General features: G+C 41.2%; 2 protein-coding genes across 3 annotated transcripts in view; one reads left to right on the plus strand and one right to left on the minus strand.

Moving 5' to 3' along the window:
• Window positions 1–13,883, minus strand: part of Ttc28 (tetratricopeptide repeat domain 28) — a 418,557-nt gene that overhangs the window by 370,380 nt on the left and 34,294 nt on the right. The gene's annotated exons all lie outside the window — the stretch shown is intronic.
• LOC110556344 (glyceraldehyde-3-phosphate dehydrogenase-like) lies at window positions 4,919–6,089 on the plus strand. Its single transcript, XM_060382621.1, has one exon. It carries the CDS (start codon window positions 4,964–4,966, stop codon window positions 5,963–5,965), a length of 1,002 nt encoding a protein of 333 aa, XP_060238604.1. The 5' UTR covers window positions 4,919–4,963; the 3' UTR covers window positions 5,966–6,089.

Consider the following 13,883-nt stretch of genomic DNA (forward strand, 5'->3'; position numbering starts at 1 on the left):
GTCAACAGGTGGAGCAAGTAACCAGCTGAGAGGTATCAAACAGTAACAGGGACATTGAGAAAAGGGTATTTAAGACAGCATAAAAAAAAGGGGGGGTTTGGCTTTAGCTTTTGATGTTTGGCTTTTTCCTTCTGGGACACAAGTTGGGCAGAAAGGCTTTAGCCTTTTGAGACATTGGCTGAGGAGGAAGGTCAGCTGGGTGCTTTCTCTGCCTCTCTAAGCTACTAAGTTTTCACCCCAATATCTGGTTCCTGAGTCTTTATTGGTAAAATCAAATGATTGGGATTTTTAAACTTTATTTAATTTACATATATATGTGTTCCACATGTACACCTGCATGCCAAAAGAGGGCATCAGATCCCAGTATAGATGGTTGTGAGCTACCTACCATGTGATAGCTGGGAATTGAACACGTGCAAGTGCCTTCATGTGCAGGTGTGCATTCGGGTGTGTGTGGGTGTGTGCGGGTGTGTGTAGGCCAAAATACAGCCTACACGGTATTCTCTTTCAGGTGCCAGCCACCTTGGTTTTAAGATGGGGTCTCACTGGGACCTGTTACTCCCAGGTTAGATTAGGCTTGCTCCTCAGCAAGCCTGAGGGACACACCTATCTCTATCACCCCAGAGCCAGGGTTATGAGCGTATGCCACACGGGTGCTAGGAACAAAATCTGGTCTTCATACTTGCATGGTAAGCACTTGACTGACTGAGCCATCTCTCTAGCCCCAGTGTTCTAATATTTTATTTGAGAAGCTGAGTAAAACTTCTCTTATCTATAGATGTGGATTTTTTTTAAAGCATACCTTTATCTTTAAAATTTAGGTAGTTAGCCGGATGTGGTGGCACACACTTGTAATCCCAGTGCTCTGGTAGGCAAAGGCAGGCAGATCTCTATGAGTTCAAGGCCAGCCTGGTCTACAGAGTGAGTCCAGGACAGCCAGGGATACACAGAGAAACTCTGTCTCAAGACAAACAAACAAACAAAAAACAAGTATGCCATTAATACAGTATTCTCATACATATTTGAATATAATTACTAATTTTGGTGATAGTCCAGAACAGCACTACTCGCTCAACTTGTGGTTCGAGACCCTTTTGGGGATTGAATGACCCTCTCACAGGAGCTGCCTAAGACTATCTGCATATCAGCTATTTACATTGTGATTCCTAACAGCAGAAAAATTACAATTATGAAATAGCAACAAAAATAACTTTATGATTGGGGTCATCAAAACATGAGGAACTGTTTTTAGGAGTCACAGTGTGAGGAGGCTTGAGAACCACTGCTCTAGAGCAAGTCTTAAAGGTGCTTCTGATAACAATCAGTTAAGAGGTAGCAGCTGTCTCTACTTCTACAGTGCCGCATTAAGCTCTGCCCAATACAGTGTAATTCCCTTTATCCCTGCGCCTGAGCGTTTGCGGCTTGCACAACGCTCATCTGCTGATTTCAGAATCACAGAGCTCTCACTCACAGACAACAACACAGTAGGAGATATGTAGACACCTTCTGAGGCAAACACAAGGGAAACAGTAAAGGCACATGCCCAAGTCCTAAAGCGCTTTCCACAAAATTCTGACAATAGTTGTCAGCTCAGTAAGCTCATGCAATGTACACAAAAGTGAAGGAAAGACCTCTTGCTGCAAACCAAAGATACAAGCAAGAACACTCTAATTTGGGTTGTACATTTCCTTCAGAGTAACAGATCACATAACACTATAAGAGTTCATGGCTGGCTTTGTACTCCTAATTCCATCTGCTATTGACTGGGAGTCTTGGGGGTATTTTAAATTCACATAGTCTCTTTCATACTGTATCACATGAACAGTATACATTTAATGATTTGTTAGTTTGTTTGTTTGTTTTCTTAAACTTATGCTATTGGGACTGGCTCCAATTTACTCCACTTCACCTGAGCCAATAGATTTGTGAAAATACATATGTTATATTTGCTACATTTATAATCTTTTATAATTCTCCAGATATCTGTCCTCATTCCTTGTGCTATAAACACACTTATGTAATGTCAACATCTAAACTTATTAATACACTTTTCCTCAGTACTGTGTATGTCCCACACCCTTCTGTAGTATGCCCCACATCCTCTCCACTCCTTTAAATCAGATGAGCATTACCTCAGGAAACTTCAGATCTTCTGGATCTTCCATACACACCTTATCCCATATTTTACTTCTTGGCACAACTTGTCACTAATATAACTAAAGAATTATTTCCAGGATTGATTACACTACTATGCGGCTCTCCCTCATGATATAAGTGCTACGTGACTCAATCCAGCGACTTTTACAACTGACTCAAAATAGGTAAAGGAATCTGAAAATCATTGCACATTTGGGCACGCCTGCAATCCCAGAACTCGGAGAGGCAAAAGCAGGAGGATCTCTGTGAGTTTGAGGTCAGCCTGGTCTGCAAAGCAAGTCCAGGACAGCTAAGGCTATACAGAGAAACCCTGTCTCTAAAAGCCAAAATAAATAAATAAATCTTCTAAAGAAATTATTAATCCATGTGTGGTGGCACACACCTGTTATCCCAGCACTCAGGAAGCAACAGCAGGAAGTTCTCTGTGACTTTGAGGCCAGCCTGGTCTACAAAGTGAGTACAGGACAGCTAAGGCTACACAGAGAAACCCTGTCTCAAAAAACCAAATAACAAAAATTAATCTATTATTTTCAGGAAGATATTTCATATTTAATATCTACACCTTAGTGATATTACCTAAAATCTTTAAAATGTTACAGATTATCAAAAAGACAACATATAATGTAATTATCTGACAAAAATTAATAAGCACACATCAGTTCTAGTTGTTCACAGTTATGACATTCTCCAAGCACTGACCTAGGCACTGCAGGCAACATCACTGCAGTCCACCTCACGTGAAAGCCTGCAGGCCTACTGCAGCTCATGCTCCAGAAAGCAGCACTTGCTGTGAGCTGGCTCACAGTCAAGTACACCAGCCAAAGTGTGGATCAATACTAAATGATGAGTCTTTCCAATTTATTCCACTTCACCTGAGCCAACAGATTCGTGAAAATACATGTTATATTTGCTACATTTATAATCTCTTATCTTTAATACAAGCCTGGCTATAACAACACGCATTTTCTTCCCAGCGTTCTACTGTAACCTAATCTTAGAAATAGCAGAGAGAAAGGATAATGTTCCTCTTGTGAGTATAAATAAATACACACCAAATTATTCACTAATATCTTTCAGTTATCTGATGTCAGAATTCTTAAAATAATCCTATGCAGACAACCAAAAGGCAGATATATAAAGCATAATTATTTTTTAATATATTTACTTATTATTTATACAGTATTCTGCCTACATATGTGTGCTTGTGAACCAGAAGAGGGCATCAGATCTCACTATAAATGGTTATGAGCCACCATGTGGTTGCTGAGAATTGAACTCAGAACCTTTGGAAGTACAGCCAGTGTTCTTAACCTCTGAGCCATCTCTCCAGCCCAAGCATAATATTAAACACATGCAAATTTATACTCTGGATCCCGTAGTCCTCAGAATTCTTATAATTGTGTGTCCATGTTCATTCATCCATACTCATCTCTGTATATAACCTACATACATATAGATGTTGAAATCTCATACTTGCTCCACTGTGTAATTATAGAGGGTTAGCCTGTATTCTTGCCTATCAAAGCATGGCCAATAGCTCTTCAATCTATACCTCAACCCTGAGGACACCAGCTCAGGACGAAAGCACTCTGTGGGTGTGCAGAAGCCCAATCCCCACTTTCACACCACTGTGCTGCCTAACTCACCCTAAAAGCCGATTTCTGGAGTCATCCATTATTAACTCTAAAGAAAGCACTCCTAGTTAGAAAACAAACTCCAAGCTCAAATAACCCCTTTTTTCCTTCATGTTGCTTTTATTAGGATGTTCTATCACATCAACAGAAAAGTAACCACCAATCCAAGAGGACAAGAATAATAAGATGCACAAAAGGCTAAAAATAAGACAATCAGGCATCAGAGGCTAACCTGGGATACTGGAGATAGTGTCTCAGAAAGTAAAAAAAAAAAAAAAAAAAAATTAAAAGGTGGTTACATACAGAGAAGCATGCTAGCTAGACAGATATCAAGCAGCTGGAGATGTGGCTGAGAAATAGAAAAATATTTAGTTCAGTCAGGCAAGACCAAGGCCCTAGTATGTTCCTCAGAACCACAAAGGAAAAACAAAACAAAACAAAGATATCAAAATGTTAACAGAACATGGGGCTGGAGAGATGGCTCAGCTGTTAAAAGAGTATTGTCTGGAGGCTGGAGAGGTGGCTCAGAGGTTAAAAACACTAGCTGTTCTTTCAAAGGTCCTGAGTTCAATTCCTGGTAACCACATGGTAGCTCACAGCCATCTATACTGGGATCTGATGCCCTCTTCTGCCATGTAGGTGTACATGCAGATAGAGCACACTATACATAAAATAATCTTTTTTAAACATTAACCGACCCTTATAATAACATTTTATTTCATATTTATAAAATGTACTGATGTCCTACAATATTGTTTTTTCATAAATATTAAATTTTCTTTGGCTTTTTTTGTTTTGTGGGTATATATATAATGTGTGATGTGTGTACATGTTTGTTCATATGTGTGAGTAAGATATGCATTTGCCACAGCATGTGTTCAGAGGTCAGAGGACAGCCTTGAGTATCGGTCTTTGCCATTCACCATGTTCGAAACGGGGTCTTTGTAGTTTATTGATGCACATGTCATGATGGCTGGCCCACAAGATCCTCAAGCAGCAGGTCTCACCCTGTGGGTCACAACTGCTCTGGGGTCGAATGTCAGATATTTATGTTACAATTCATAAAAGTAGCAAACTTACAGTTAAGAAGTGGCAATGGAGCTCTCTGCTCCTCCCTGTTGCAGAGACAGCCGCGTCTCTTCCTGGAGTGCCAGCCTCATCCTTGAGACGCGATGGTGAAGGTCGGGGTGAACGGATTTGGCCGTATTGGGCGCCTGGTTTGCAGGGCTGCCTTCAACAGTGGCAAAGTGGAGATTGTGGCCATCAATGACCCCTTCATTGACCTCAACTACATGGTCTACATGTTCCAGTACGACTCTACCCACGGCAAGTTCAACGGCACAGTCAAGGCTGAGAATGGGAAGCTGGTCATCAACGGCAAGCCCATCACCATCTTCCAGGAGCGGGATCCCGCCAACATCAAATGGGACGATGCCGGTGCCGAGTATGTTGTGGAGTCCACCGGTGTCTTCACCACCATGGAGAAGGCCGGGGCCCACTTGAAGGGTGGGGCCAAAAGGGTGATCATCTCCGCCCCTTCCGCCGATGCCCCCATGTTTGTGATGGGTGTGAACCATGAGAAGTATGACAACTCGCTCAAGATTGTCAGCAATGCTTCCTGCACCACCAACTGCTTAGCCCCCCTGGCCAAGGTCATCCATGACAACTTCGGCATCGTGGAAGGACTCATGACCACAGTCCACGCCATCACTGCTACCCAGAAGACCGTGGATGGTTCCTCTGGAAAGCTGTGGCGTGATGGCCGTGGGGCTGCCCAGAACATCATCCCTGCATCCACTGGTGCTGCCAAGGCTGTGGGCAAGGTCATCCCAGAGCTGAACGGGAAGCTCACTGGCATGGCCTTCCGAGTTCCTACCCCCAACGTGTCTGTCGTGGATCTGACATGCCGACTGCAGAAACCTGCTAAGTATGATGACATCAAAAAGGTGGTGAAGCAGGCATCCGAGGGCCCACTAAAGGGCATCCTGGGCTACACTGAGGACCAGGTTGTCTCCTGTGACTTTAACAGTGACTCCCACTCTTCCACCTTTGATGCTGGGGCTGGCATTGCCCTCAATGACAACTTTGTAAAGCTCATTTCCTGGTATGACAATGAATTCGGCTACAGCAACAGGGTGGTGGACCTCATGGCCTACATGGCCTCCAAGGAGTAAGAAGCCCCAATCACCCACCCCAGCAAGGACACGAGCAAGAGAGAGGCCCTGCTGAGGAGTCCCGTCCCAACTCAGCCCCTGACACTGAGCATCTCCTTCACGGTTTCCATCCCAGACCCCCAGAGTAGCGGGAGGGGCACAGGGAGCCCTACTCTTGAATACCATCAATAAAGCTCACTGCACCTACAAAAAAAAAAAAAAAAGAAGAAGTGGCAATGGAAAGGTGCATGGTGGTGCACGCCTGTAACCCCAGCACTCAGAAAGACAGAGGCCGGTGAGTCCAGGACAGCCAAGGCTACACAGGGAAATCTTGTCTCAAAAAACAAACAAACAAACAAGTAGCAATGGAAATGATTTTGTGATTGGGGACACCAACATGAGGAACTGTATGAGGGTCCCAGCGTTTATGAAGAGAGCTTGAGAGCCACTTCTCTAAGGCTGCCTCAGCCTCTCAGTTCATTTTAGAAGTGCGCTGGGAGTACAGACATGCTGGGCTCTAGGGATTAAAATCCAGCAAGCACTTCATTTACTGACGCCATCTCCAAAGCCCCTGCTCTTCTCAAGATAAGGCCTTGCAATAGAGTCTAGGCTTTCCTTTTTGCACAGCAATCCTCCTGCCTCAACTTCTCAAATACTGAGATTTCAGGAACAACTTCCAGGATTTTAAACACTGTATTTACTTAGAGACAGGGCCTCATGTAGCCCAAGCTGCCCTCACACCTGCTGTGTAGCAAAGAGCTACCTTTAACTGCTGACCCTCCTGCTTCCTCCTACTGAGTACTGAGATTTACAAGTGTGTACTTCCTTGATGGTTTTATGCCATGCTGGAGATGGAACCTGCATTTTTTTTTTTTTTTTTTTGAATGCTTAGCAAGCACTCTACCAACTGAGCTGCAGACCAGGTCATATTGTTTTAGTAGAATCACACTGTGAGATGAGGTGGTTTTCTGTATAAAATATAAAATTGTTCATTTAAGCTTTTAAGTATCCAACTTAAGAAAAACAACTTTATTTTTACTAAAAACACTGTGATTTGATAATCAAAATCAAATAATAAAATAACTAGATGTTTCATGTTTTATCTCCATGTAGTCTTCTGTTATAAGCCAAAGATTTCTAAAAACCAGTTGCTTTATATATTTGATGTACCCATTAGTATAGCATTAAAACATAGTATTTTAAATAATGCTAAGAAGAATGATTAAAGCAACAATTATACTCTTTTCATATATTAATGGATAGAACAATGATAAGTGGAATGAATCTCTGTTATAACTCTGCTTTACTAGAAAAAGATTTGGTGAGTTAGCTAAATCAATTAATCATTTGCATCTGCTTCAACCATGCACACTAGACTACTTTACCAGCTTTGCTTTAACAGAGAAAATGGAAGTCCTATTTCGTGTTCAAATCGTATCAACAGAAAGAATGTACTGAATAAGGCTTTCCAAACAGACTGCGTTTAGAGCCAACAAAAGGCTGGAAGCTAGAAAATTAAGGAGAGAAACTTTTCAGGGAGTATCATACTTGGCAGCTACTGGTGATTGGATCAGACTCAGTACAGAACATTCTTCTTTTACTTGTCTATATTTTCATAAAAATGATTTTCCATTCCAACACTTATATACGGCTATGTATGGCAGTAAGAGAGCATTCCCTGACTTTCAATACATATGGTATACATTCAATGACATCATTCCCAACTACATTTGCCAAGTTTAACCTCTTGTGCAGACCACCAAAACACAGTTTCACAGTCCCTATGGGACTAAAAAGAGTAGTTCCTGCCGAAGGGAGAGGTTATTAATGTTTCATCCATATAACCATACCCTCCCTATCCTCTCATAAATAAAAGCTTTGTAATCTTTTAATGTATCTAGCTTTCATTAACCCTTCACTGCCGTTTCATACAGCAAAGTGTGAACACCCACTTGGTAGCTGTGTGCTATGGCAGGTGCTGTTTACTGTGTCTTTGTTGAAGAGATTACAGAGTGGATTTTATTATGAAGACAGATGGAAATTACTATGTGAATTGAAAATCATAATTTGTGTAATTGATAGTTTCATTAATGGCTATGAAATAAAAATCAAAGCAGCTTTTCTATCAAAGAAAAGCTTTTGATAATGACCTGCTTTTCTAATTTAAAGTTAAGCATCCAATTTACAAATTTTACATGACTACATAAAGGATTTTATGATCCTTCAAGATAGTTTAAAACCTTCATGATTATTTTCAAAGAGGTATTAAAGATCCCCTGAATTTTTTTTTCTTGAAAAAGGGTCTTCCCATGTACTGCGGATTGACCCCAAATTTGTAGCAATTCCACTGTCTCAGCCTGCTGGTACTAGGATTGCAAACGTGCCACCACACATGGCTCTTAATTATCTTCAATCAGTTAAAAATTGGAGTGAAAAGCAACACTATTCAGATCAAATAATTTTTGAACCCTGCTCATATGTATAAGTATAGGAAACTAAATTAGAAGAAAATGCTGAAAGGTGGAGCGGGATCTTGTGCGGTTTCCTTCACATTGCCATGTTTATTGAGGTCATTCAGCAAACAGAGTACTGCAGCACAAACCATTCAGGGATTTTAGGTAAATGTCAAGAAACCTAATGTTTGATCAATACGAGGAAACAGAGCCTTCTCTGAAGTTGCATCATGTCTTCATACAGGCATTCCCACAGGAGGTGGGATCCTGTCTAACTACTATAATACACTAATATATCTAGTAGCAGCCACAATTTGGTCAATTTAAAAATAAGTTAACTATTATCAGACAAAATTGGAAGAAGGCTCTTTCAAGAAAGAGTCTCACTATGTAGCTCTGGCTGTCCTAGAACTCACCATGAAGACCAGGATGGCTTCAAACTCAAAGAAATCTGCCTACACAGGCCTGAGCGCTAGATTAAAGACATGCACCACTACATTCGCCTAATACAAAATTCTTTTTTTTTTTTTAGTGAATAGTATAGAATTTTAATTTTTTATTTTTATTAATTAGTTTACTCATTTTGTATCCCACCTGTAGCCCCCTCCCGCCTCCCCTCCGAACCCCATCTTCCCTCCCTTTTCTCCACCCATGTCCCTTCCCCAGTCCACTGATAGGGGAGGTCTTCCTCCACTTCCTTCTGATCCTAGTCTATTGGGTCTCATCAGGACTGGCTACATTGTCTTCCTCTGTGGCCTGGTAAGGCTGCTCACTCCTGAGCAGGCCAATCAGTTCATGTCAGAGACAGTCCCTGTTCTCATTACTAGGGAACCCACTTGGACACTGAAGTGCCATGGGTTACATTTGTGCAGGGGTTCTAGGTTATCTCCATGAATGGTCCTTGTTTTTTGGAGTATCAGTCTCAGAAAAGACCCCTGTGCCCAGATTTTTTGGTTCTGTTTCTCTTCTTGTGGAGCTCCTGTCCTCTCCAGGTCTTACTATCTCCCACTTCCTTCATAAGATTCCCTGCACTCTGCCCAAAATTTGGCTATAAGTCTCAGTATCTGCTTTGATACCCTGTAGGGTAGAGTCTTTCAGAGGTCCTCTGTGATAGGCTCCTGTCTTGTTCCCTGTTTTCTCCCTCTTCTGACGACCATTCTTTTTGCCTTTCTGAATGGGGATTGAGCATCTTACCCAGAGTCCTCCTTGATTCATTTATTTAGGTGTACAAATTTTAGTATGTTTATCCTACATTATATGTCTAATATCCACTTATGAGTTAGTATATACCCTGTGTATCTTTCTGCTTCTGGGATACCTCACTCAGGATGATCTTTTTCAGTTCCCACCATTTGCCTGCAAATTTCATGATTTCCTTGTTTTTAATTGCTGAGTAGTATTTCATTGTATAAATGTACCACAATTTCTGTATCCATTCCTCAACTGAGGGGCCTCTGGGTTGTTAAAAATTCTTATAACTTTGTTGTCTACTGAATTTTTTTTAAATGAGCCCTCAAACTTGTTACACAGTCAAGGCTGACTTTGAACTTTTAATTATCCTGCCTCCATCTCCAAGTACTGACACCACAGGTGCATGCTATTATGCCCAGCTTATATCTTTTAAAATAGATGTTACCATATTTTCATTTACAAAATAATTTCATTGAGTTGATATAATTTGGGAAAGGATGGTTTCATTATACCTTTTAAATGTAAATAATAAATTAATATGATAACACTATGACTCTCTGAGACCTGAGTGTGTCTAGTTCATTACAATGCTTCTTAAGTATTAAGAATTAAGCACTTTGGGTGTTGGAGAGAAAGCTAAGTAGGTTAAAAACACCTACATAAGAAGGCTCACAACCACCTGTGTTTCCAGTTCCAGGGGACGCAACACCCTCATGCATCCTCCACAAGCACTGTACACACATACAGACTAAACATACACACCAGATAAATAAATAGTACTGGCAAGGAGACTCAGCAGGTAAGGACATTCACTGCCAAGTCTGACTGATAATCTAAGCTAAACCTCAGGAACTCACACGGTAGAAGTAGAGAACTGACCTATGCAAGCTCTCCTCTGGCCTTCACACTCATGCTGTGCCCCACAAGTGTTTGAATACACACACACACACACACACACACACCACATGTACACACACATACACACACCACACACATAAACATGCCACAAATGAACACATACACACAACACGCGCACATATACATACACACCACATATACACATACCACACATATACACACACCACACATATACACACACCACACATACACACAATGTTCAGAATGTTTTTAAATAATTAACTATTCCCAAAACAAATTCCATATAGAAATGTATGGCAAAACTGGTTCTGGAAACAACAGTGATTTAACTGTCAAAAGGGGAGCACAGTCCAGGATAATAGGTCAGCTCCGAAGTGCTGTGAGTGAGACAGCACCATGTGAGTAACACTCAGCACCACAGAATGATGAGCACGTGAGTGAGTCACATGGTACCAGGTGTGCTTAGACATTCCACAACACAATCTCTACCAAAACATTTTGGCTGTTGAGCCAAAAAAAAAAAAAAAAATTCATTTCTAACAATACCACCTACTTACTTAAAACAATACTACACCCAGGAGCAAATAAATAATAGTCATTGTAACTCATTTTATATTTTAGGACTTTAGGTTCACAAACAAGTGTCATAACCAAGGTTACAGTTAATAAGTGGTGGAACTAGATTTTCCAAACTGTTGTGTGTATGTGTGCAAATATAAACGAATATTCATGTGGAGGCCAAGAACAGCCTGTAGTGTTACTCCTCCTCAGGTGCCATCAATTTTGTTTTAAGGCAGGGTCTCTCACTGGGACCTGGTGACCAGTGATTAACCTAGGCTGCTAATAAGTCTCAGCGATCTACTACATCTACCTCCCCACCACCTGGATGACAAGCATGTGGCACCGCACCCAACTTCTTACATGACTGCCAGGATTCAATTAAGTTAATAGTACTCATGCTTGCATGATACTTTAAAGACTGCGGTGTCTCCTCACTCATCCAACTATGACTTTCTTATTCTAAAACCAACCTTGCTCTAGATCTAACTAATACAATTAACAGATTTAAAGTACAAAATACAAATCTTGTAGGGACTTCAGCAGCCCTCTAATCCACAGTGAATACTTTCAACGCTGTTGCCATCCTGAGCAGAGGCTGCAACTGCACATGCTACCAAATGCTGAGCACACAATCATGCATCATTTATGTTTGATTCGTATTTGAAGTCAACAACTGGCAGCATATACAAAGGTAGTCTCCTAAAACAATAAAGGAGCTGAAAATCCCACCACTTAGTGGCATCAGTCTTCTTAACACTGCAGTGCAATGTATTTTTCAAGTGTTGTGGACATGACAGTGTAAGCTTACTGGGCTTCTAGTCATAAAAGTAAAAGTTCCAGGAGATAGGACACAGGTGATGACCCTGCAACATAGAGGCTTGCAGAAGTACACTCCAGAATCTTCCTGCAAGACAACATCACCTGATGACACGTTCTCAGAATGTACCATGATCACAAGTGATGTGAGACTGTAGTAGTTTCTGATGCACATATGCTTATAATTAATTTTAAATCAGAAGCATTAAGACAAGAACAGTGCAGGACATGGTGGTGATCTCCTCGCTCAAGGAGGTAAAGGAAGGCAGATCTCTGAGTTTGAGGCTAGCCTTGAAATAACTAACTCTACTGAGTCACTTCTTAAACAGGCAGGGAAAAAAAGAAAAGAAGAAAGAAAGGAAGGAAGGAAGGAAGGAAGGAAGGAAGGAAGGAAGGAAGGAAGGAAGGAAGGAAGGAAAGAAAGAAAGAGAAAAAGAAAGGAAGGAAGAAAGAAAGGAAGGAAGGAAGGAAGGAAGGAAGGAAGGAAGGAAAGAAGGAAGGAAGGAAAGAAGGAAGGAAAGAAAGAAAACTTGTCTGAAAAAACCAATCGAACAAACAAAAACCACACACAAAACCCCTATCAACAACAACAAAACAGGTTCTACTTAAAATCACAGCAGAGAAGCATTTAAAGACTCTCAAAGATAAGAATTTATAATCCTGGAGCACAGCATAAACAAACAACCAGCTGAAGGTAAACCGTCACCAAGATTAAACAGAAAAGGAACCAAGCCCTGAAAGAAGAGACCAGCCCTTAGTAAGAAAAATGTGTGTGACTTCCTGAGACTCTCCCTTCTCTACAGGACAGGACATGCCGGACTCCAAAAGAAAGCTACAGTCTTCCAGGGCTGGTGAGCAGGAGGATGGATATATATATATATATATATATATATATATATCTCCGTTATATAATGGATATATATATATCCATTATAAATTTACTGCCTTATAGCTTCAAAATCAGCCTTCAGATACTGGTTTCCATATGAGATGGAATTCTTGCTTACAATGAGCATGATATGGCACTTTCTCAGTAGAGGGCACTGGAGGACTATTACATGAAGCAGCTCTCTGGCTGCTGAACAGAAGGGATCACACAGAGGAGACTTGGTGGTACTTTAGCACTAGTGAAGTACTGTGACCACGCAGAACCTTAGTAAACTCTCAACTGCAGCTAGCCAGGCTAAATCTTCCCGTGACCTCCATGAACACTGGAAGGAGGCTGAAAATCTGCCTCCTTCTCAGACAGGTACTTAGCTCATTCTGCTCATTCCTGTGCCCCTCTCAGCACCACAGCCACACCAACGACGAGCACTACACTCCAGGACTATGCATGCCAGGTACCCCTGATCACACTGAGGTCACTAACGTTCGCGAGAACTGCTTTGTACTCTGCAAGCAAATACAGATCACTTCCAGCCACACCACAAATGTCTCTGGATCCAATGTATCACATCTCCATCTATTCTGAAGAGCTGAACAAATCTGTGGAAGATTTCCAATAGTCTGCCCTTTCTCACTTTCTCTCTCCACCTCTTTTTCCTCCTCCTCTTCCTCTCCATCTTTCCTTTCTCCTCTCAGCTCTGAAGTACCCTAGAAAGTTGTTTTAAGCTTACACAGACAACCTATATAGCCGCTTGATAATTAATTCTGTATACAAAACTTAAAACAGTTTAAGTAACTGGCAGCTCACTGGATCAGGAACTAGTAGCTACATGGAACAGTCTCAGAAAAAGAGATCCCTAAAAGCCTGAATTCTGTAACTGATCTGCTTAGGCCCTCAAATATGAGAGATACAAGATGCTAATACACATGGCATGCAATGACATAGTTTATAAAAATGTTCCCTGTGGTTGTTAATGAAGAAAACCAAATGCCACTGCGGCTCAAATGACTGCTACACTCTGAAATTTTCAAATGATGTCTACAGGAGCCTGGAAATGAGATGTATAATTCTGAGTGTATTTCAGGGATTATGACAATTTTGAGTGTATCGACTTAATCCAAATCATAATTGAAGATCCTTTATAAAGAAGCTG

Source organism: Meriones unguiculatus, chromosome 4 (genome assembly GCF_030254825.1).
Source record: "Meriones unguiculatus strain TT.TT164.6M chromosome 4, Bangor_MerUng_6.1, whole genome shotgun sequence".
Lineage (NCBI taxonomy): Eukaryota > Metazoa > Chordata > Mammalia > Rodentia > Muridae > Meriones > Meriones unguiculatus.

Excerpts from the sequence above, each read along its gene's own strand:
- LOC110556344 (XM_060382621.1), top strand. The coding sequence starts at position 4,964 with ATGGTGAAGGTCGGGGTGAACGGATTTGGCCGTATTGGGCGCCTGGTT.